This window comes from Cyprinus carpio, chromosome A8 (assembly GCF_018340385.1).
Source record: "Cyprinus carpio isolate SPL01 chromosome A8, ASM1834038v1, whole genome shotgun sequence".
Classification (NCBI taxonomy): Eukaryota; Metazoa; Chordata; class Actinopteri; order Cypriniformes; family Cyprinidae; genus Cyprinus; species Cyprinus carpio.
Window position 1 is genome coordinate 21,167,135 of NC_056579.1, and position 24,042 is coordinate 21,191,176.

Below are 24,042 nucleotides of genomic sequence, written 5' to 3' on the forward strand. Positions count from 1 at the left end.
AAACCGTGTCAGGAGTGTGTGGACATTGTTGTCACAAACACAAAGAATGAACGGAACAGCTTTATCTACGGAAGATAAAGAAAACTTATCAGTCATTCTATATATCTAACAATGTCTTTAAAGCATTTAGAATGTTATCATATTTATCTTAATGGGCAGTTCATGCAACGTGGACATTATTATTATTTTAATTTACTTGGCTTAACCAGTCTGTGACTTGTTTGTCTTTATTTCTCAATATAATATAATATAATATGTCATTGTTTTTCTTTTGAGCTTGTTATTTTATAGGGGGCTTTAAGAGGGGCTCGGTTTGATAGAAACTACAATCCCAGAATGCACTGGGTGAGCTGTTTGGTATTCCTGAGGTGTTAGTGATGGAGGGGGAGTCAGGTCTTTCTGCTCACACTCCTCCATCCACGAGTGCGGAGTGCCGCTGTATCCTCTGAAGTGTTGGGGGAGGCCGACGACGCGGAGTATCTACAAACCTGTAAAAAGATACAAAAGTAAAGTTAGTTTCCGGAGCCTATACCAATTAATATAGAGGACTGTGACTCAAGTAAAATCGCATTTGAACGTTTTGATTAGATTTGACTTTAAGAGGACTGCCGACCGAAGTAGAGATTGGGCTAAAAGTTTTTTTTTTACACTAACGTTACCTTCTTTTCGCACGAGCGCAAACAAAAACCGCACGGGTGGCATTTTCAGAAGAAAACAGACGAACCCGGTCGGAAATCGCTTCGTTGGGTCTGTAAGTGAGTCTTTAAGGGTATTATACTTGAACGAAATCATCTTGACGCGATCTTGAGGACGAGCACGCGTCTCTGCTGAGCATTTTCACTGATTTCAAACGATTCTCGGACGAGTCGAAATAAAAACTGAGTTACATCCGAGTGATTTAATGAAAACCAAAGACGCTACGACAGAGGAAGAAGTGTGGAGTTTCGTCCAGTGACTATTTGGGAGTCTGTATTTTACGAACTTCTGAATCTGATCAGGGATTGACTCTTTACAGAGAGGATTTGTTCCAGAAAGGAAAAGGTGAGTAACGCCTGTAAACGGACTCTAGCATGTTCGTCTGTTAAAAATAAATTATTAATAATAATAATAATAATTATATATATATATATGCATACGCGCACACACAAATGCTTTGCTGTTTTATGGAATGCAATTTAATAGGCTACTAAGTGAGTTGTGTTTGTTTAAAAACGCTTGTACACTATAAAAAACAACACGCTTTTTTGGGAAGAGTTAGATGACAGTTTCATTAAATTTCCAGAAACGCATAGTACTATTTAGGTTGTTTATTTAAATTTCTTTTCTCTTCTTGTCCACTCACTGTTTTGCACCGTGTCTTGTATCATTTGTTATATATGTCTCTTTTAACCAAAAGAGGTTAATACATTAATAAACACTTTTTTAATTAATTTGAAATGAATGTAAAGTCATTCTGACTGGGTAGTTGGTTTAAATGTAAAATTTGCCTCGGTCAGACTGGATTTTTTTTTTTTTTGTATGGCTGAGGGATCTCATTAGCTTTCATCATCAAATAGTTCTAAATCTCATGTTTATGAGAGCAATTGATGCGCGTGCGTGTACTGCCATGCGCGCTCTCGCATAACATTTCATATCTGAAGCCATCCAGTACAGTAAAAAAAAAAAAAATAATTTCTCAGCAAGAGTAGCTTAAGCCACTAAAATCTCTCTTGTAGATACAGGTAAATAAAACCTTTCCAGTTTCACTTAGTGGCTTGTGTGCATAAGGTGTTTTGGTTTGTTCAGCATGTGCAACAACTCTTGAGTTAAGACATTTCTTGGTATTTTTTACTAGCCAGAGATGGGACCCTGACAGTTACCTTTAATTTTGAGGAGCACTATTTTATTGTATTTTTGTATTATAATTTTGTTTATTTTTATTAATTATTGTTATTGTGTATTACAGTATTGGCCCTCCTTTAAATGCTTTAAACGCAGAGCACGAATTCTGAGTATGGGTCACCATACTTGGCTGTATGTCACGTCACTTTTCTTTGAGTTGCAGATTCCCTTTTCCAAAATAAATGCCTGACGTTATCTTGATGTAAAAGGCAGGTGTGTTCTTGCAGTTGTTTATCTTCTCACAGTAAAGGACAAACAACATAACTATACTGAAGTATGGGTTTGGATGGCACTGTAGCAGAAGGGCAATTTATAAAATACATCATACAAATACGTGAGACACATTAAATCCTGGAAGCGTTTCAGTATTTTCAATGATAGAAAGTAACTCTTCAGCTGAAAGACACATTTATGTCTTTATTTGGGCATCTGAAGAAATGTACCTTTCACAGAGTTTAATATATATGTATTATATTGTGTGTGTGTGTGTGTGTGTATATATATATATATATATATATAGTATATAATAATATTATATAGAATATATATATATATATATATATATATGCTCTATATATTTGAAGTACAACAATATTCAAGAATGTTGAATGATATATATGCTCTCTCTCTCTCTCTCTCTCTATATATATATATGTATATATATACGCACACACACACACACATGCATCTCTCTATATATATATATATACACACACACTCACACACACACACACACACACACACACACACACACACACACATACATGTATCATTCAACATTCTTGAATTCTCTTGTGCTTCAGATCTTATGTTTTGTCACTTTGTACAGCAAAGTAATTCTGCACCCACCTCATGGTGTCACTCCCTCTTTTCTTCCTCATCACTCACTAGATAATTTCAGAGTACTGCAGAGTAACCCCCTCTTCATTCTTGGACTGTGTATTTCAGTCTAGAACTTTCTGATCTTTGCAATACCCTTTACATTTACCCAGTTACAGATACTACAGTTACAAACATCCTTTCTTTCAGTTCAGCCTTTAAAAACTCTCTCTGCGGTTAAGTGACCATTGTCATTTCAAAGAAACAGACATTAACAGATAGTTTCCACCTTTTCACTGGTGTGAAGAACGTGATGGAGGAGCAGAGTGGTTTGTGAATGGCGACATGCTGGCTGGCAACTGCATGCGCAGACTTGACCTAGACTTGTTGCAAGACGATGCAGAAATGTGAGCAAAATACAGTCAATTAGATATGAACAGCTTTAAGCAGTGTGTGCAAGAAAGTCTGCTGAAAATAAGTTTCATAATGAAGACCCATATTGTAATGGAGTTATCCTTCGGTTAAGATGTGTTTCTTTAATTTCATTCGAATCTTGAAACTAATTTTCACAGAACATAAAGCTCAGGGTAGATAATGATGTTTTCAAATCATGTCTGTTTCCTTTATTCATAAAGCCGTTTTAGTGCTTTCCTTTGAAAGTATTTCGCTAGTTCTATTGAGCCACTGAAGAACTGTAACTGACCTTGTGAAAATGTAGTTGTTTAAGTCCATAATTACATCAATTACTTAAATTAGAGGGGTAATCATTATGGCTGCTCGTCCCTTAGGATCTGACCAGTGATTTTACTGTTAGCCGCTCCAGACAGGTCATCAGTTCGTCTGGTTTGCAGTGAAGTTATGGCGCTTTTCCACTGCATGGTACGACTCGTCTCGGCACGGCTCAGTACGGTACGGTACGGCTCGCCTTGGCACGGTTTGCGTTTCCACTGCAGTTTAGTATCGCTTTAGAGTGGGCGGGATTATTCACATGTCGTTATAGCTGCGCCGCCTCTACTGCCGTGACTTCTTAAAAATAAACTTTTTCATTCCGCGTCACCCCAGCAAGCTCTCGCTGGATACGCTCCTCTGCTATCAACGAGAGGAACGTCTGTACTTCCCCAACAGACAACTAAACTTCTTGTTTGTTAAAAAAAGGTGCACTCCTATCAAAACAGTTGTGTTTGATCTTTCGCTGGCTGTGCTGATTTAAATCTAGCGTTTCTTTTATGTTTGTGTCGCAAGTTCAGTGACGCAGGTAGTGACGATTCTCTCCGGCCAATCCGTGATCAGCAGAGTTTACACGTCATGTTTTGGTAATGGTACGGTTCACTTGGAACCTCAACCGAGGTGGTACTAAAAAAAAGTACCAGGTACTGTACCTAGTGGAAAACCCCCCAAAAGTGAACTGTACCTAGTCGTACCATGCCTTACCATGCAGTGGAAAATCGCCATTAGAGTATATTGCAAAGCATCAATGGTATTTCGATAGAGGGATATGGCAATAAAAATTTGAGTTGCATTAGTTAAAATCAGTAAACATGTTTATCTTGGAATACTTTGAGCTGCAATGAGGTAATGGATGTATTTGAGTCCAAGCGCAGTGATTTGAGCCAGCATTTGTGTTGCATACAGTCACAAACACTTGTTTTGGTTTGTTGTGGTGATCTTGTAGTGGTTGCTTTACAGTGAAATGCTCTGTTGTTTGAAAATGAAAGGAAGCAAATGGATGAAGGAGAAAAGACATGCTGTGCTGTGGGTGTTCTTCCGGTGGAAGTTTGCATTGAGAGTTTGGAGAGAAGAGGAATTTTCTGCCCTCTAATTTACTGGGCTGGCAGGGCTGGGTTGGCACAGTAAACTATCGCCTAGCACTTTTAAAAAGAAAGTTGCTGTTACACAACTGTCTGAGAGCTTTGGCATGCTACTTTGGGTGGAGTCTCTCAAAATGGAGAGATGTGTACAGCGCCTTATTCTGTTTACATCAACACATCTGTGACTAAACAAAATGGATGGCTTGGCCTCTGAATTCAGATCTTTTAAGGTTAGGGTACAAGATAGGGCTGTCAAATAAAAGTGAATGCAGTATTAAACTATGAATACATACATGATGCTGTTTTGCTTATAGTTGTTTAAGCAACTTAAAGAATTATAATTGGTTTCTTAACATTATTTTAAACATTATGCACTCTTTTTCACATTTCATTAAGTTCGATGGGCCCTCTTGTGGCCTCAGGAGAAAAGCCAAAAGCTTTTCTTTACCTTAACTGAAATTATGCATTTTAAAATTTGAATATAATTTGAATTTTGATAATATTTAAGCACAAACTTCGAATTTAGTTTTTCAGCCATTTTGACAGCCCTAGTACAAGACGACACCAGATTCAGTTTCGGTTGGGGGATTGTCCGGGTTTTTCAAGAGCACCTTAAATTGACTGAGACAGTGAGTTTAAAGGAGAATTCGAGATTTGGCAGAGAACAGATAAAGGTACAGGAAAGGGTTTTATAGGTGAAGTTCATCAGCCTGGTCCTTGTAGCCGCCCCATGGAGTGGCAGTCTCTTGGTTTAGTGGGCCGGCTATTGCTCTGGCTCCCACCGGCGCTGGAATGAGTGAGGTCAGGCGTCCCGTCTCCGACACAAACCAATGCTGTTCTCTGGAATGTTCTGCTCCAGTAGTAGGCAGCGGTAATGAGCTGGGCCTGCTGTACACTCTCGCCATGTTCCCCTCCAATGATCAGAGGGAGAGAAAAACACACTGGGGTTCATTAATTAGGGTACTAACTTATCTTTCTGCTTGACTTGGTCTATTTCTTTTTATTCCGTGCACTCTCTGTGTCGTCTGTCTGCACCCCTTCCTTTTCCCTCTCAAAGTGAACATTGTGGAAAGAATTTAAATATAACCAGCTGAATGTTTGTTCTGCTGTTTGTTTTACTTAGAAATAGTTCACGTAAACAAAGTAACTTTTTTCGTTTCAAAAAATGTTTAAACATTTACATCAGCGTAATCTCAGCCAAGTAATTCGATCGTAAACTAATCCTTCTACCTTGTAGTTTTCCCTTTCCATGTTAATTAAATTTGTAAGCTTAAACTAGTTTCGTCTTTCCAGCCAAGTAAACTTGGCCTGTTGAATCATTATAAGCACAGATTTGCTAAAACTTACGCTTTTTTTTGATAAAGTATTGAAGGGGATAAGAAATGATGGGATGAAGACAGAGAACAAGAAATGTCTCCGATTCAGTCATGTTTCTCACATGCTTTTCACACAGCTTTGAAAATAAGGAGCATGTGCACTAGCTGTATATATAAAGCATGTGCATTATTATAGCTCTGACGAAGAATTAGCATGCTTTATTTTTTTTTAAAAAAAGTAACCAGCAAACTAAAATTATGCTAACAGGTTTTCTGAAGTTTTAATGCTATTTTTTTTGCATCTCAGACACTGTCAGCTGTCCACGGTGTCTAGTTCCTCTTAGCTCACCTGCTCTGTAGGGAGTTTCCTCTTAATACTTCATAAATTAATTTTGGATGAACTGTAGAGAAGTTAGGAATTAAATGAATTAGAAATGTATATTAAAGTTTCCTTTATTGTAATATAAACTGAGTTTTGTGTGCAAGATGGTGCTTAAATCTCTTATTTACACAATGTCACCTTTATTATAGTGAAATTTCTCTGATTTTTGTTATATGCCTCGTTATTGTTGCACTTCAGTACTATTATAATACTAATAATATTATTCGGTATTATTGGTGCACAAAGCAGATTCATATTAGTAGGTCTTGCTGCTTTTCCATCTAGTTGTATGTTTTTGGCCTGGGGATAATTATTGGTATGTGGTAAGTGACTTTTGCAGTGTCTGGCAGAGGTTTGGAGTTGGCACAAGCTCAGAGTCCGTCTCCCCTGTCTGACCGTTTGTCTCTCCATTTGTCTGTTCTTCTGGTTTGTACCAGCTGCAGACATGGCTTGGAAAATGAAACCAACACAAAATCTATGGGACCGATTTTGTGTGTATCAAATATCAATTCTTGGTGTTTGTCCAAATTTCTTGTCCTTATTAGAGCAGCTGTGAAGGTGAAAGGCTCTCATTGCATCTCATTGCATTGTTCTGTAAAATATTCGTCTCAAGGGCATTTATGCACCACCTTTTTACAGGGGCACTAGAACTAGAAATTATATCGGTGTAAGATATGTTATTGTATTGTTACAGTTTTGGATTAGCATGCAAGTCGACCTAAATTCGAAACCTTATATATACAAAGTTTTTTGTTGTTGTTGTTTTTGTTCTTTTTTTATTATTGAAAAAGTGCCAGTCAGTACTTTACATTGTTAGAATTTTTTTTTAAATTTCAAATAAATTCTGTTCTTATGAACTTCCTGTTTATCAAAGAAGCCTGAAAAAAATATCAAGGTTTGCACAAAAATATGAAGCAGCACAAAATATTTCAACATTGATAATAATAATAATAATAATAAATGTTTCTTAAGCAGCAAATCAGCATATGAAAATTATTTCTGAAGGATCATGTCACACTAACGACTGGAATAATGAAAAACAATTGAAAAAAAAAGTTATTTTAAATTGGAATAAAATATAAATGTATATAAAACTTTAAATAACTGTGCAATGGTTATTTTTTACAGAATAAGTTTAATTCAAAATCTACTTTGATCAAAAATGTGACAGGACATATGTTTAGTTTGAATGGGCAACACATTTCTGCTCTGTCAGGAGAATGGAAATGCATTCACTACAATCCCTAACTCTCCAGGATATTTCCTGATCTTTTTGTTAATGTTAAATAGGTGCATTGACAGTAAATTAAGTTTACATTTAGTTAATTTAGTAAGTAGGGATGTAACGATTCACTCAACTCATGATTCTATTCGATTCACGATTTTGATTTCATGATTCGATTCACGATATATATATTTTTTTGTTAACAAAATGAGATTTAAGTGTCCTTTTATTATTGCTTGGACAAAATGCTGCACGTTTCTTTGTGGAACTGAAATATAACACTATAATAATATACTAATATAGGACTTGCATATTATTGCTCTTTTGTTGGTTTTGATTGCTTCTATTGTCCTCATTTGTAAGTTGCTTTGGATAGAAGCATCTGATAATTGACAAAATTTAAATATAATGTAAATGTAAATAACAAAACTAAATTGAAATTTGAAAACAAGCTCCAAATCAAATCAATAAGTGACAGAAATAAAATAAGTCTCTTTATATAAACAAAATAAGGCTTTGTCTGTGCTCTTTCCATTTCAAATTAGAGGCAACCACTGGATTTTAATCATGATCCAAACAAAGATGCTGCATACATGCAACATGAGCAGTTTTTAACCTAAATTAGGTTGTATAATTTCGAAATTTGAAGCAAAAACATAATGGTTTTACTCCAGTTTTGTGAAACTATGCATAAAAAATATCTTTATCTTATTAGCTTTAACCATATAAAGATTTCTTTCCATTTATTTACATTTCGGGAAGACAAAATCCCAATTACAAACAAATTACAGCTAAACATTCTGAAAGAATAAAATCTGGCGTATTGTGAAGAGCGGCTCGTTTCTGATTCGCTCGTAGTGGGGGGTGTGATGAAATGTGTAAATGATGAGTTCCGATAGTTAGTAGGACAAATGGCATGTCAGGGTCATGCTGGGGTCTAAACCAGCATAGGGCTGACAGATATCTGTGAAAGGTTGGAGGAGTGTGGTTGTGTTTCTGTGCATTTTACTGCATGTGTCTGTAAGAGCAAACAGATGGAGTGACCCTGCATAGAACTGCTCCACAAAACACTTCTTTCCGTTATAAAATCATGTACGTCAAGGTATATGCAATATGCTTTCTACTTTGGCTTTGTCTTTTGTGCATTAATGTAACTAATATCAGAAAGTTCCACATTTATTTGTTGTCCAGAGTGATTTAGTTGATGCAAACTCAAAGACTGTTGTAGTGGAAACGTTTGCAGTTAAAATCCTTGAGTTCTGAAAGGACGTGCTGTTCCACTGTTGACCTTATACAGCAAAGTTATGTTTTCGTCAGCCTCATGGCTACTTCTAAAATGGATGGAGCGTTTTATTAGGTTGTTTATAAAAAAAATAAAAAAACTCATCTGTGCAGCTCAAGCAGTTTTACAGGATTTTTTCTGTCAGGGATGCTTTTCTATTCTCTACTTTTGTCTTCAATAAAAACTAAGCTGAAAGATTTATATTGTCAGTAAATGACCTTTAGTGTGAATTTGTACAATTCCTCAGTGCAAGTTACTCTAAAGAGATGATTAGCAGAATAATTCCAGTATATTTTATGATTCCGAACAGACTGCTAGCATATTAATGGTCATGTGGGTGTAGAAAAATATTAAACCAATAACATCATAGCATTTGTTTAACAATTCAGTCAAATCCAGATGGTTAAATTCAAGTCCTGCCCAATGTTATGTCCAACTGAATATTCTGTTTCTATCAAATGTCACATTATGAAAGATTCATGTTGTCTTTAATCATTAGTTGTGAATATTTTTAATTGGTTTGCTTTCTACTTTTCTCTCTCCATCTCACATCCAGTGCTGATGTCCTAGCTGTTTTTATGGAGAGCTGGGCTGGATGCAGAGTTCAGATGTAGAGAATCCTTGATGATGATGATGATGATGATGAAGACCATGTTGCTGCTGATCTCAGTACTGCTAACTCAGGCTCTTCAGTCCCAGGGCAGACCGGCCACCCAAGATGAGAGTAAGTCTTTTTTTAGTACTCTTGTTGTATCACGTCTCAGTTGAAGATGTTAATAATAAACCATTCTTAGACACGTTGCAATTAAGCAACTGAAATAGTTTTTAAATTGGTAATATCCTACACTTTTATGACAGTTTTATTTTCTATTTTTCCACTTTAATCCACTTAAAGTTGTAAGGTTTCTTTCACCAAAAACAGGTGCGATTGTTTTCCACCCTCTGTCTGAGCCTAAATTAAACAGACTTCATGTTGCAACAGTACCATTAGGATTTCTTCATATATGAACATCATTAAGGTTACACAATGATCTAATGTTAAGCTTATATTCAGGGAAACTGTCTGCAGCATACATCAAAGACTTTTCTTCATCATATTCACTGTAAAGAAAATGTGATCAGTTTTCCAAATTCAGGTTCATTTTATGAGATTCAGCTCAATTATTTAAGTCTCTTTAATATAATTCAACTTGTACATGCAGTTTGATTATACTTAAAATTTTAAAGTAGCAACTGAACATTTAAAGTTGAAGTAGGTGGAAGGTGTTTTTTGTTGTTGTTGTTGTTGTTACAGTGTTTTTATTATTTTAAAGAATAAGTAAAATGTGGTTTTATACAATATCTTCCCATTAAAATGAACTAGATTTTGTTGAAATGGTACAATACGATTGTATGGCTATGTTGTATGACCATATGCTTGTTCTCAAACCATGTTCATATCTCCAATATGCTTTATGTCAGTGGTGTGCCAGGGGAATCACATTCTACTCCTAGCTGTGGAAGTTTACACTTAGATTCCATTCGTTCTCCATTTCCACCTCACATTCAAAATAGTTATTTAAACCCCTAAGGACTTTCATGCACTCAAGTCATAGACTGAAAGTGAAAAAGGGAAACGGTTGGGGAAAAAAAAAACACCAGCTGAAATAAAACCCTGAAAAATGTGTCCTTTGGCAACATTCCAGCTGAGCGAGTGCCTGTGGCTCTCACAGGCCCAAGCGTGCTTCCGTAGCTTCATCATCGTCCTTTGGATTTCGGAAATAGGGTGTTCCCAGGAGACTTCTAAATGCCTTACATTACAGTGACCACTATTATAAAGTGAGTGGTCACTTCTGCTCTGGCTGACTGTGAAGGCTTTAAATAAACACAGTAGTTTTGAATTTACCCTAGAGCTGGAGGTGTGAAATAGCTGCCATCTGTACCCTCCGGCTAAGCAAAAATACCTCACTTTTCACTTCCCCCTCTATCTCTCTTTCTCCCTCCCCATTGTCTCACCATCCTCCTTTTGTAATGAAAAGGTATTTGTTGTCAAGAGTTGACTACCGGAGACGTTATAAATTACTGCTTTATATAGAAGACACAGAAAGTACTCCGCCCTGTGTTGCTATTCCACAGTGGAGATCGTGTTTCTGGGAAAACGTAGCACGTTTTATTGTGGTTGATTGCTGAGTTGTAAAGCGTAGACCTATGGGTAGTACTCCTCATGAAAACTTGAATTGCTTGAAAAAGTTGGTAAATGTTAACAAGATTGCAGATTTAATCATGTAGACTCACTGTAGGTTTAACGAATTGGGGGCTCGTCCGGGATAAAAGTTTTTTAGTTCCTTGTGATTTTACTATTTTGGTAATTTATTTCAGTTTCTGGCTATTAGTTTGAATACTTCCCTAGAATATTCTGTTGTGACTATAATGTAGGGAGGAAACCCCAACCAGAATGTGATGGATTACCTTTTACCCACTTAATGCTTGACAGCCAAATGGCCAGGCATGCTGATACCGTCTACGAGTTTCCTCTACTCCTCCTCTCCTTTCGTCCTCCTGTCAGGACAGAGAGCACTTTTCTCTCTCTCCCCTCAGGCCTCCTGTGGTGTAAATGATAGTTTCAGCTGTTGATGAGTGACTGACACTCCAGCATTTGGTTACGTTTGTTTTTTTCCCTAAGTGGGAATACAACCTGCACAAACAACAGGATTTCCTTAAGTAGTGTTTCAAATTTGTCTAAACACCCTTAAATGGTTTGGGATCGGAAGACACTTTCAAAGGCTTAAAGTGTATTTAATGGGAAGTGAAATAAAAATCTAAATCTAATCTAAATGTGGAGTTATTTGCAAGTCATTCAAAAATGTTCCTTTTTCCTTTTGTTCAAATTAATACGTTATGCTTTTATAACTTCATCTATGGTAAAAGATAATAAAATGTGTTTGTTAGTGTTAACTTAGCATTCATCGCTAACATATAAAGAAAACTATGACAGATTTCAAATCAGTTTAAAATCAGTATATTGAAAATTACTCATTGAGTTGTCACTCAATAGTGTTCCCAGTATCCCTGTTATATTACTTTAAGGATATAGAAGATTTCTGATTTCTGTTGTTCATGTTTAATGTCAATTTTATTGTATGACTTATTACTTATTTTTGCCACATCATTTTTACTCTCTTTTAAACAATCTGACTATCTAGAAGGAGATGAATAAATACTTTGGGGAAACAATGGCTGTGATTCAGCATGCTGATCTCATTCCTGCCCCTCCTGCAGACCATGTGCGTGTGTACATGGCCGCATTTGCGTGTAGGCAAGCAGTGATTATGTTTGTACAACCGTGGCCATTGTGAACAAATGTCATTAGCATCCAAGTCCTGATGTGGGCTTTAATTGATGCAGGCTAGTATAAGACAAGGCAGGTTAATGCTAGGGGAGGTGTATGCATTTCTTTCGGTGTCATGCTGAGCCAACACCTTCACTAATCACTGACTTCTAGTCAGAATAATCAGATTTCGGACACAAAATGAACTTACCAGTCACATTCCAGTTTCTTTGACTGTGCACATTCCAGGCTGTTACTGAGACTAAACCTCTGATATCAGCCGCAGATTACTGGGATAAAGGAGTGGTTATTTTTCTGTCTATTTTTTGCATGTTCTGTGACTGGCTAAGTTCTGCTTACATCTTTTCCTCTTCTCTGTACTTGGCCATCATTCTCTCTCTCATGAAAGGAAATCCCTGTGGTCATTCTCTTCTTGTATTGCTTCCTATCTTGTATCCAGTCTCTCTCTGAAAGGCCCCTCTGCCCTTCCGGCACACTGCTTGAGTCTTACTCACTCGCCTCTCATTTTGTCCATCGCCAAAAAATTTCTCTTTCACAATTTACCGCAATTAACTTGATTTTCAAGGATGTCAGTCATTTTTTTTGGAATGGCTTGGAGCAGGAAATAAAAAATGCAATGGCTATTCCAGCTGGGTTGCTTTCCCAAAAATATGGACTTTAATCCAAACTAATCTGGTCACAGAATCTGGAACATTAACAGCCTTGAGATTCCATGAGGAGTGACTTGTATATGTGTATACATATTTGTTTTAGAGAATAGATTCAAAAGATGACTTTAAAAAAAAAAAATAAAAAAATACCTGACCTGTACACCAAATATGTTTTCCCATCATAAGTTTCTCTCTCTCTCTCTCTCTCTCTCTCTCTCTCTCTCTCTCTCTCTCTCTCTCTCTCTCTCTCTTTTCAAGTTATTATTCTTTATTCCCCCTAGTACAGTAGTTGTGCCAGATGACATCTGGAGTCTATAGTGTGCACACTATAGCATGTCTTCAGCTTGTATTGCATGGTGTTTTGTTCTTTGAAGTGACTGATGGATTGGTAACATGCCACTATTTAATATCCTGGAAGGAAGCTTGTCGATTAATGACTATAAATCATAAAGCAGCTGTATAATGTTCTCCCTGTGTGATTATTGCAGAATACTCTCACTTGATACCTCACAGTAAACAGCTTCTCTGGTGACTGGTGCAAAATGTTTTCGGCATCTGTTCTTCTCAATCAAAAATGCCAAGAGCAAATTACAACCTCATTGTCATGAAGTTACGATCAGTCAGTGTGTCTATAATTTGAATTTCGAATCAATTATAATGTAAAACATTTCTGGGTCACTGGCACTGAGGTCAAGTGAGGCTGTGCTGTTTTAGGGTGGAACTGAGTGTCTTTGAATGGCCCCAGTAGACATAAGGGAGATCAGGTTAGTTGTCATAAGACTGGTTTTATGCCAGTGAACAATGTGTTTTCTCTAGCAGTGTTTTTTTTTTATGTTGGTTTCAAACATCTAGTTTAAAACCCTCTTAAATTAGAATATTTTTTGTAAATTCTGTCCACCAATAACTCAATTTTTTTATGTAGCTCTTGGGAGAAGAGGTGAACACAATGAAACCACACTAGCATTCAGATGTAAGAGGCAGTTATATAATAAAAGTAGATTTTAACTGAAAGATTGAAACTTTTCCAGACGAGGGTATTTTTCTTAAATGTCAGGTCGGAAATAAGTTTCCAGATATTAAATATGTAAAGAAGTATAATAAGTTGTTAATTATAGTTTTAGATGGCAAAAAAAAACAACAACAACAAAAAACAAACAAACAATGATTTCATGGTTTTGTATGTTACTTTTTATATTTTTGTTGTTTCATAATTGGCAGGTTCCATTGTGATATTTTAGCCCTAAAAGTGCCTATTGGGGAATGTTGTCACAAATGGCCAATTAAAGGTGCAGTATGTCTCATTGACAGCTAGTGGTTGAAATTGCCACTGCAGTCCAGATTCAAAATATTTTAGAGAGTTGTTTCGCCCACCACTTCCTCCTCAGATTAGATGCTTACACGGGCTGCCAGATTGAGGATGCACAACAGAAACGAGGAGACAAGCTTTACACTGTAAGATGATGAGTTGATTTATCTGTGTTTTAATATGCCTCTGGTCATAGAGCTTTTAAGTTGGATGCCAAGGCTTTTTAGTTCGTGTAGAATCTGTGATCTTTGATCCAGTTTGTTTGCTGGCTTCCATGGCTGCAGTAGTCTGTGTGTTTCCGGCAACTGTTAACCTGTGGCCTGTTGCTTGAAGCTAGCTGAACAAACTCAGAATTTTAGAGTAGGCTTAGAGTTGACAAAACCAAACAAATTCAATCTGGTTTATATCATGTTCAGCGGACTCCTAAAGCTCTATATAAACATTCTCTGTCAACTTGGAGATTGATCCAGAGTTTGAGATTAACTCCAAAGCGTGTGCGCCTGAAAGTGTGACAGATGCAGCAAACAGCCAATCACACAGAATAGAAAGAGCATCGGTTTGATTCAGTTGGCGCAATTCATTTCTCTATTGAAGATTAAGAGATGTCGTTATTAAAAATAATGAATTTAAATGCATTTACAAGGGAGAAATAAACACTGCTGCTGCAGCAAAATTTCAGCAGAAAATATCTGACTATGCAAAAGAATTTAATCATTTTTATACTACGGGGCCGTTGAATGCTTGAATCTGATTGGCTTAAGAACGTTCTGAGGTGTTCAATTATTTTTTGGGAAACGCATGGTGAACGTAGTTCCAGGCAGCTCTCCTGACCGCATTACAGTTCCATATCACTTCGCATATAGTAAAGCTATAATAACGGAATTTTCAGGACTAACAAAAACAACAACATGACACACCATTTTCCAAAAGTAAATACACATGACATTTCTCACTAGCAAGGTAATAACAGCGCTGTTTAGAGATGCTGCTGCAGTCTAATTCACACAAGCTCTCTCTCTCTCTTTCTTTCTCTGTGTGTCTCTTTCTCTCTCGATCTCTTTCTAATAACTTAATTAATAACAGCATTAGAATGCTATCAATGGCTCAAGCCTCAATTACCAGATTTAAAATGACGTTTTGGAACCAGCCGAAGAAATAATCCTACTCACAATAGCGATTTAAGTGCAAAAACCGGACGAATCCCTTTAAATATATCGTCTGATTGATGTCTTGAGGAGTGGTAACCGCAGTATAAGCGGAATAATTGACTCCGGGCCATTGAATTATTCGAAAAATAATGCACACCCGAGGTGTAACATCACCACCTCGGGTGTGCATTATTTTACTAATAATTTAATGGCCCGTCATCAATTATTCCTTACATATAGTTTCACAAAGAGCTCAAAAGAAAATACACATTTAGTCATTTTCAAACTGAAACAACAGGCCTATGGGGTGTCAAAATAATATTGGGTAAATTGACAGTGGACCGAATCACACAGACCAAAACAAAAACAGACTTTCTGACAATGCTCAGTTGCCTTTTTTTAGTATAGTTTTCAGGGTATATAAAAATTGGCTTGCCAACCTTGAAAACAATCCAACCTTGAGAAGTATGATATCTTGCCCTTTTGAAACTTGTTTTTGTATCTAAATAAGACTCTGCTTGCTCATCTTCTTTTCTCCTTCCTTCATTCTTTTCTGCAGTGTTTTGGTGGGGAAAGTTGATCCCTCCCTGGCCCCCGTTCCTGTCAGGATTAAGAGCCTGTTAGACACATGCGAAGCAGGAAATACCTTAAGTAGACCCTACTGAGGTCACCATGGATACCAGCCCAAAAACCTGCTGCAAAAAGGCCTCTCGCTCACTCGCCTTTATTAGCAGAGTTAATGGTAGCGATGGGCGGAGTAACTACAGCAGAACTAGTCAGGAGGAAACCTGGCTTATGTTTGCGCTCTGTTTACTATTAAAAATGTACAGTAATGAGCATACTGGTATTACCAAAGTAGTATCTTTCCTTGAAATCATTCTTCAATGAATGCTTTTTCACAACCACAGACTTTTCAGAAGAAATTTTCACTCAGTAGGATGTAGGCCATGCATTGTTTCTTTAGATTTACTCACATTTCCAAACAATAGTGTAAATGTCGTCTTCAGCGGGTGGCAGGATTTCATAGAAATTTGACCTTTTTTGAACAATCATCAAGTCACAATGCATCTTTTACAGGAAACATTCAGATCCCTTCAGAGTCAAATGCATAGTTATTAAAAGGAATTGAATCCAATTACCATTTGAATACAAAGCAGTCACCATTTGTTTTGTAAACGCGAAAATCTCACCTGGGCTTACTGATAGTAAAGAGTCACAATTAGCATTTGGTGTCAGTATGTGCTTTTTGACAACATCAGTCTATCCTTTTAAAGAGGACCCCCAACAGGGATAATTCTCCAGAAGCATCCCAACGACCCCCCCACCCCTTAAAAGAGTACGGCCAGTTGCTTGAAAGGTGCAGACGCGTGACATAATGTTGATGGACAATGAATCAGTGTAATTATATTTAGACCCCCACCCCCATCTCTGCTGGTCGTCAGGAGCGACGGGTGGGCTCAGGTGGTAGTGTCTGAGGCAATGCCCCCAACGTTGCATCCCATAATCAAATTTCAGCTCTATCTCAGAATTGGCCTGACAATTGGCCCTTGACTAATTCAAACACAGATTTGATTTAGGAGTGATTGAGGTGGGATCTTTGATAGACGCTTGAAGGTGTTTTCGCTCATTTGTAGGATGCCAAACACTAATGTTCTGGGGCTTGATTACCATCTTTCTTTTCATGAAAGTTAGGAAGATAAATTCCAAGATGTTCATATGAACATTACAGTTCTTAAAAAAAAAAAATTCTCAAATGTTTTCCTAAGGATATCTTGAATGGCAGGCTTTGGTGTTGTTTGTCTGATTGTATGGTGGTTCTTATTGAAAACCTGCTGATCAACTGTAAATGTAAAAACCACAAGGCTGTTTTTTACACTTCCTACAGATTGCATAAAAATGTGAAATTACACAACACACATTTTGATAGGAGTGCCTGACCCAAGAAGGAAAGTTTTAATACATTTATTTGGGGAACCCTATCATTTTACACAACACACATTTTTCTCTGCATATATTGTATATATATATATATACCGATATTTATATATATAAAAAAATATATATATATATATATATATATATATATATAATATAATATATATATATATTACAACAGATATTATATAAAGCTTTTTAAGTAAAAAAAAATAAAAAATAGGGATGCACGATATTATCGTAACATTATCGAAATCGGTCAATAAAGGTTTAAAATGCATCGGAATCTGCCAATTTGAAAAATTATGCCGATATGCAGTGCCGATAAGACGAGTAGCTCAGGGTGTTTAGGGTGTGCTAGTGATAAGATCACACCAGCAGTGTGGTCATTCTTGAAGCAAACCTTTTCCTGAATGATGATTACATTTTTGGATCGCCGCACTGAATTTGAGCATCAGGTGCAGCAGCGGCAGCCTCCCCCGGATCCTAATGCCTGTCCGGTAAGGCGTTTTATTTATTTAGGGGGCACTATTGGCCTACTTGTAATAAGCTAAAAGTAAAATACATAAATATCATTAAGATATTTGTGTCTCTGAATAAATAAAGCAGCAATTGATGTCAAAAAAAAAAAAAATCACAGGTGTTTTGATTTAAAGGTCAGAAGCTATAGCTTACATTGAATAAAAATCACAAACGTGACACTTGTAAATTAAATGGTTTAATATAGACAGATTTATTCATTATGTAACATATTCTTTCAAGTGGATTATGAAAACTTAAATACAGGGAGCTCTAAATGATATATTTTTAGAATTTTTACAACTATTTTGCTTTAGACCATATATTAATGTTAAATCCACAAATAAAATATTAAGGTTTCAACTGTACTCACATTAAAAACTGACTTTAATAATGTTTATTAGTTCTAACGAATACATTTTTGCTCAAAACTAAACAAAATAAAAAATGACTTGGTGTAGTTTCAAAACAAAGGGAAATATATATCAGTATCACCATCGTCTATCGGACAAAATAATTCGAAAAATATCGGATATCGGCAAAAATCTAATATCGTGCATCCCTAGTAAAAAAGCTCCTACTTAGTGTTGTTTTATAGCTGACTAATGAACTGTGAACAGTGGATTAACTTACTTTGCTGAGGTAAATGCCATGTTAAGTAACATGCTGTTCACAATCTGTTATATTGTCATCTTTCCGCGGTTAAAACACTGATTGAGCAATCACATTAGATATGATACACTTTGGTAAGCTATACTGTGTCTTTCAACATACCTTCTGATGTTTACTCATGTTGAAGAGACTCTACGTGCTCTGCACTGCTGCTTGGACTGAGGTGCTACAGCGATCTGTCATGTCACATTTCAAAGTGTCAAAATGGCATTCATTGTTTGAATTTCTTGATAAAATGTAAGGATTTGAAAGCTGAGACTTTGTTTCTTATCAGAAGTAAGAAAGCACAAAGCTCTTTGCGATTATTGGATGGGAGGTGTGCTACAAATAATGTTCGTGTAGAGAAAAGATCTGGCAACCCTGGCTTGTACTGCGGGCAATTCCTAGGGTGCTTTAATGTCGCTATTTGTTGTCACGTTGATTTTGAGAGCACTAAATTCAACAATATTATATAGCATTGTATAAAATTCAATAATGTATAGCATTTCACTTAGAAGCATTCAGTTTATAAAAAGAAAATGGATTGATTTAAATAGGACAGTTAAATTTTTGCAATTATTTAAACATTTTTTTTTTTACATTAGTTCACAAATTATGCCCTAGATTTCTATTAAATGTACATGATTCATTTTATTAAACCTAACTAATTCCTTGCATCCTGTTCTTAGTGTTAGCCCTGGTCGAGCCGACACCATACACTTTGTATCCGGGGGACAAACTGGAGCTGAGCTGTAAAGCTATAGAGGAGATACAGGAAGTGACCTGGACTAAGGACCTTGTTCCCCTGGTTGACGGAGAGCACATCCGCCTGCGCAACCATCAGATAGAGATTGAAACCGTAGAGTCGGCCGACTCTGGTCTGTATGCTTGCTTTGCTCAGGGACTCAACAGCAACCATACAGATTACTTCAATGTCAATATTACAGGTGAGAAATAAACAGAATACAACATTACTGATAGGTTGATTTTTCTATTGTTTACAACAACAACAAAAATTTTACCTACATTTTTGTTCTCGATCAGATGGATTGGCTTCCTCAGAAGATGATGAAGAAGATGAGTCTTCCTCAGAAGAGGCCAAGCTATCAAGTGACCAGAAACTGCTTCGTGAGTCGCCCTCCTCTCTTAGTTAAACTCTGTGTGCTCCAAATTCTGACTCAAAGAGCTGGAAATGTCAATAACAGTATCAGTTTCTTACAAAATTGTTAGGATTTTCCTTTAAAGTAGGAATTGTAACAGAAAATAGTGCACATTTTTGTCTTCTAAACAACAGCCTTCTTGTGGAATGTGCCTTTGTTCATAAGACTCAAAGTCTTTATTACTTTTGATGGATTACTCTTTAAGTCCCAAGGGCATTATCAAGCAAGTCAAAAGGAGCAAAACCAGCAGCCAACACCCAAATCTCACATACTTTGTTCTGCCACTTTGGATTATCGTTTTAAAATAGTCATGGCCTTGGTATCATTCACATTGTGTTTTCTAAACAGAGGTTTTGAATGACCAATCTAACTTTCTCAATCTTATTTTATGTGCTTTCTGTCCGCTGTTCAGCAATGGCGCCCGTCTGGGCTCAGCCTGATAAGATGGAGAAGAAGCTCCATGCTGTTCCTGCCAGCAAAACCGTCAAGTTCCGTTGCCAGGCCAATGGTAACCCTACACCAACACTAAAGTGGCTCAAGAACGGCAAAGAGTTTAAGAAAGACCAGCGAATAGGAGGCTATAAGGTGAGGGCACTACACTACAACCCATTAAAATCATGAAACATACAACATCTTGGTTACCTAACTCCAGTTTTGCTAGCCAGCAACTCTGGTTTGGGGGTTAAAAGGGCATTCTGTCCTCAACAGATCTGTCTTCCAGACACCTCACTGTAGCATGATAAAGGCTGAATAGCCATGCCTTGAAGGCAGACACTGGAGCCGTGGGTTTCTGGTGGAGGCAGCTTAGTCTTGCTTGCCAGTTTTACACAACTGGTTCTGCTCCAACAGATGAGAATAAACTCTGTGTTTTTACTCATTTGACCAAGTAGATCAGGAATGTCAACAGACCCAGTGTAACAAAACATTTAAATTGATTCCGTAGCAAAGTGTCAGTAGTAGAAGTGCTTTGTTTGAGTTTCAGCCTCAGTTCACTTGTTTCACACTTGTGAAATGTGTAGTTCAGACCAAAGTTTGTTCTAGTTATGCACAATAATGTTTAAATTTAAAATTAATTAATTTTGGAATTGATTTTTCCAAGTACTATATTGTTGCGGAACATAAAAATAGAACTTTCTAAAAAGGACCAAAAAAAGTTGTTCATAGAACTTAAATAGATACTACACCAAAACTGAATGAAAATAAACTAAACCCAGAAGAACTATGGCAACGTCTATAAGATGCTTGAAGAAACCTACCTGGAAAAACTACAGTACTGTGAAAGGTTTTGGGCACTTGTCTAAACATGCTGTAAAGTGAGGATGCCTTTGAAAAATAATGTCATAAATAGATTTTGGTTATCAATTAACTGCTATTAACCAAATCAAATCAATATTTGATGTGACCACCCTTTGTGTTTAAAACAGCTTGGTACACTTGTGTATAGTGAATAGTGTATTGTGCATCAAGCAATCACAGTTGAGCTTCCGTTTGATAGCCTCAAGGCCTGTTCCACACCAAGAACGCTAACAATAAAGATAAGAAATCTTAATTTGGGGGTTGAAATATTTCTTTAACCAAATTTTTCTTTCTTCATTCAACTCTCTTCTACATGAACATAAATGTGATATTTTCTGCTGTTTTCTGTGTGTCATTGTAGACCTGTATTGTCTGTGTTTCTCATCAAGGTGTTCTCCAGCTGGGAGACATTAGTCCTCTTCCTCTCCTCACTGCATACACACTTTACCATCTGGAGTGTGTTTGAGGCCACTGCAATGCACACACACATGCACGCACACAGTAACATGCATCAACATGGTTTATACAAACATTTGAATATACTGTAACTAAGCAAAATGCTCTCTTGTTTATTTTAATTAATTTTTTTATTTTTATTTTTTAACCGAGCTAAATCATAGTGATTGTAATGCATACATACATTCATCCAAACGTGCCTTTGAGCTCCAGGAGTGTGAGGGGCTTCCGTTAAGGGGCCCTGCAGCTTTTCGTAGCAACCCCCCCAGACACTTTTCCCAGTCTCTCGTGGTTTCTTTTGTTTAACAAGAGTCTGGCACAATTGTTCATTTACATTAAGTGACTGTGAAAAGGAAGTCAGGCAGACTGTTAGTGTAGCAGCTCACATATGGGGTTCTGTAGGCCAAAAATCCATACCCTCTTATTAATTTTGCCCAGCCTAAATCTCATTTAATCAAGAAGAGCTGTTAATGCAGAGAACACTTGCTGTGTTTGCTGGATCTTTATAGGTTTAGTTCACCCGATTAGAAAATCCTGTCATCATGTCAACAAATAACAAAGATGTTGAGAATATCTGCTATGAATAATATAATGTACTTAAAATACATAAATGTATTGCAAATATTTTAATAAAAGTATATATTTATTGAAAGCTCGTTTGTAGAGGTCCAGGTTTTTTAATAGACTGAAGTTTGAAGTTTTCTGGCAGTTCATAGGGCTTTTGGCTTGAGAATAGGCCTGTGTTAGTGGACATGGAGTGGCCCATTTCCCACTCTCCACCAGGAAACACACTGTTCTACATGGCTCTGATCTCATGCCTGACTGATGTTAAACTGCCCTGATGGGGATTTGCTGCCAACTCACTCCGTTAAACTTCCTCAGCCTTTGACTGAAGTGAACTTAAAAGACAGTCAGCACTTTAATGCATCTTGCAGTTTTCTACTTTTACATTGGGCTGCATGAAGATTTTTTTTACTTGCGTGCACCCAAACTAACTATTTTTCTAAATAGTTCCCACAATATGTGATAACTTTAATTGCATTTAGGTCTACACACTTTCTTCACCTTCTGATTTTATTGCGCAGGTTCGAGAGCACATGTGGACCATCATAATGGAGTCGGTGGTACCGTCAGACAAAGGCAACTACACCTGCCTGGTGGAAAACAAACACGGCAGCATCAATCACACCTACCAGCTAGACGTAGTCGGTCAGTCATGATTCTTTTTTCGTCTTACCTCAGTATTTTGAAATTTGGTTTAATTTAAATGTCATTTTCCCCCCAAGTTCAAGATTTTGTCGTTTGTTGGATGTGAGCAAATTTGTGTTGGCCTTCCCTTCCCCACTAGCTCAGCTGCAGTGATTTATTGCTAAACCTCTGATTAAATCGATTCACGTTTTTTTTTAGCAAAGCCCAGGAGATGGCAAATGATCCCCAAGGGACGGTCGCAGAAGCACTGCAATGTTTACTCGAGTCAATCAGATGCAAATGGGTGTTGTTCACCATGCGGCTAATGCTCTGGCGCAGCACCACTAATGGTTACCATTACTTCTCTGAAATGAACCGAAATAACGGGTGGCTTTACACTTTGCGTGCAAGTGTCTGTGTGCTTGTCAAGGACAGACACGTGGACTCCGCTGATGGTGCGTGTTAAATGATCCATTGCAAATATAAAGTGTTTACTTGATGCCATGGATGAGTTAGAGACGCGGTTAGTGGCTTAAGATGAGATCAGAATATTTGGAATAAAGCAATTTAAAAACTGATTGGCTGACGTGGATTTGATTGATGCCTTTACTAAGTAGCAAATAAATCAGTGCTACACCCATGTAGATGGAGCTCGCTGTGACATCATTTGCACCATCCATACACATTCATGAGAAGACTGTTTGAATTTGGCACACAGAAGACACTCACACATTTGTTTCATTTGTGCCAAGTCCTCTTGGGAAGGTCCTACTTATGATTTAAGAGGTTGAAATTGTGATGTCATGTGATGTCATGTTATTGATTTTGATCAAAATGAAATGGCTGCATTTTATTTTTTATCCTACTACCACAAAATGAAGAGGAAAGAGTGCATGTTAGAGGTGTAGTTGATGCTGAATATATTATTCTTGCATAGCCACAGTGATTGAGAAATGTAGTTGTTTTTAGTTAGAAATTTTAGTTTTTGAATGTCAGATTTGCATACTGTATCAGCTACAAGAAGATGCCCAAACAAGACCTGTGGGCCATAATTGGCCCCTGATGACCTTTGATTTGGCCTGCCATGTCATACCATAAGAGGAGGAAATGTAGGGGAAAAACTCGCAATTGAAGCATATCTTAATTTCTAATTTATTTTGTTTTTCATTTGAATGTAGAGAAAATAAGTTAATTTGATTGCAAAATGTAAATTTTTATATAATATAGTCAAAAACAAAATGTGTTTGTGTTCATGCTGCCTTAAAATTGTAAGTTTAGTCAACTTGAAATGTTAAGTTGCACTAAGTGGCAACTTGGATATTTGAGTTGATTTAACAACATATTTGAGGCAGCACAAAAACTTTGTTATATTATTTTTTATTTTATTTTCTTTTCTTCTTCTTTACAGTGTTGTAAAATTTTGAACACCTCTGGACTCCACCATTGCTCACAGTGAGAGCCAGATTGTCTGTAGATTCACAGACTTTTATTCAGAAGCCCTGAAAGATGGGCTGTGGCTTAAAATAACATTTCCACTCATTTCCACCAAATTACACCAATTATAATAAACGTTTAGCCTGCATGTTAAAGAGGCTGCTTCCTGCAGGCTATGTGACATTGATGTTTATTGAACATCTGTTGAATATCCCATTTGCTGTAATGCAGATTCCAATTTTCATTTCTTAAGAGGGG

The 24,042-nt window shown here is 36.9% G+C and overlaps 1 protein-coding gene across 4 annotated transcripts in view; it reads left to right on the forward strand.

The window, feature by feature from the left end:
* The first annotated feature begins 361 nt into the window (after nucleotides 1-361).
* The window catches only part of LOC109097286 (fibroblast growth factor receptor 1-A), a 39,647-nt gene continuing 15,966 nt past the window's right edge, over nucleotides 362-24,042 (forward strand). For 2 of the 4 annotated variants that reach the window (XM_042762766.1, XM_042762768.1), the window contains exons 1-6: nucleotides 364-1,041; nucleotides 9,270-9,437; nucleotides 18,940-19,197; nucleotides 19,295-19,378; nucleotides 19,823-19,995; nucleotides 22,248-22,371. In XM_042762766.1, the coding sequence (XP_042618700.1) occupies nucleotides 9,338-9,437; nucleotides 18,940-19,197; nucleotides 19,295-19,378; nucleotides 19,823-19,995; nucleotides 22,248-22,371 (739 nt within the window). In that variant the 5' untranslated portion in view covers nucleotides 364-1,041; nucleotides 9,270-9,337. Of the gene's footprint in view, nucleotides 1,042-9,269; nucleotides 9,438-18,939; nucleotides 19,198-19,294; nucleotides 19,379-19,822; nucleotides 19,996-22,247; nucleotides 22,372-24,042 lie in introns of all 4 variants that reach the window. The other 2 variants (XM_042762764.1, XM_042762767.1) reach the window with 2 other exon arrangements.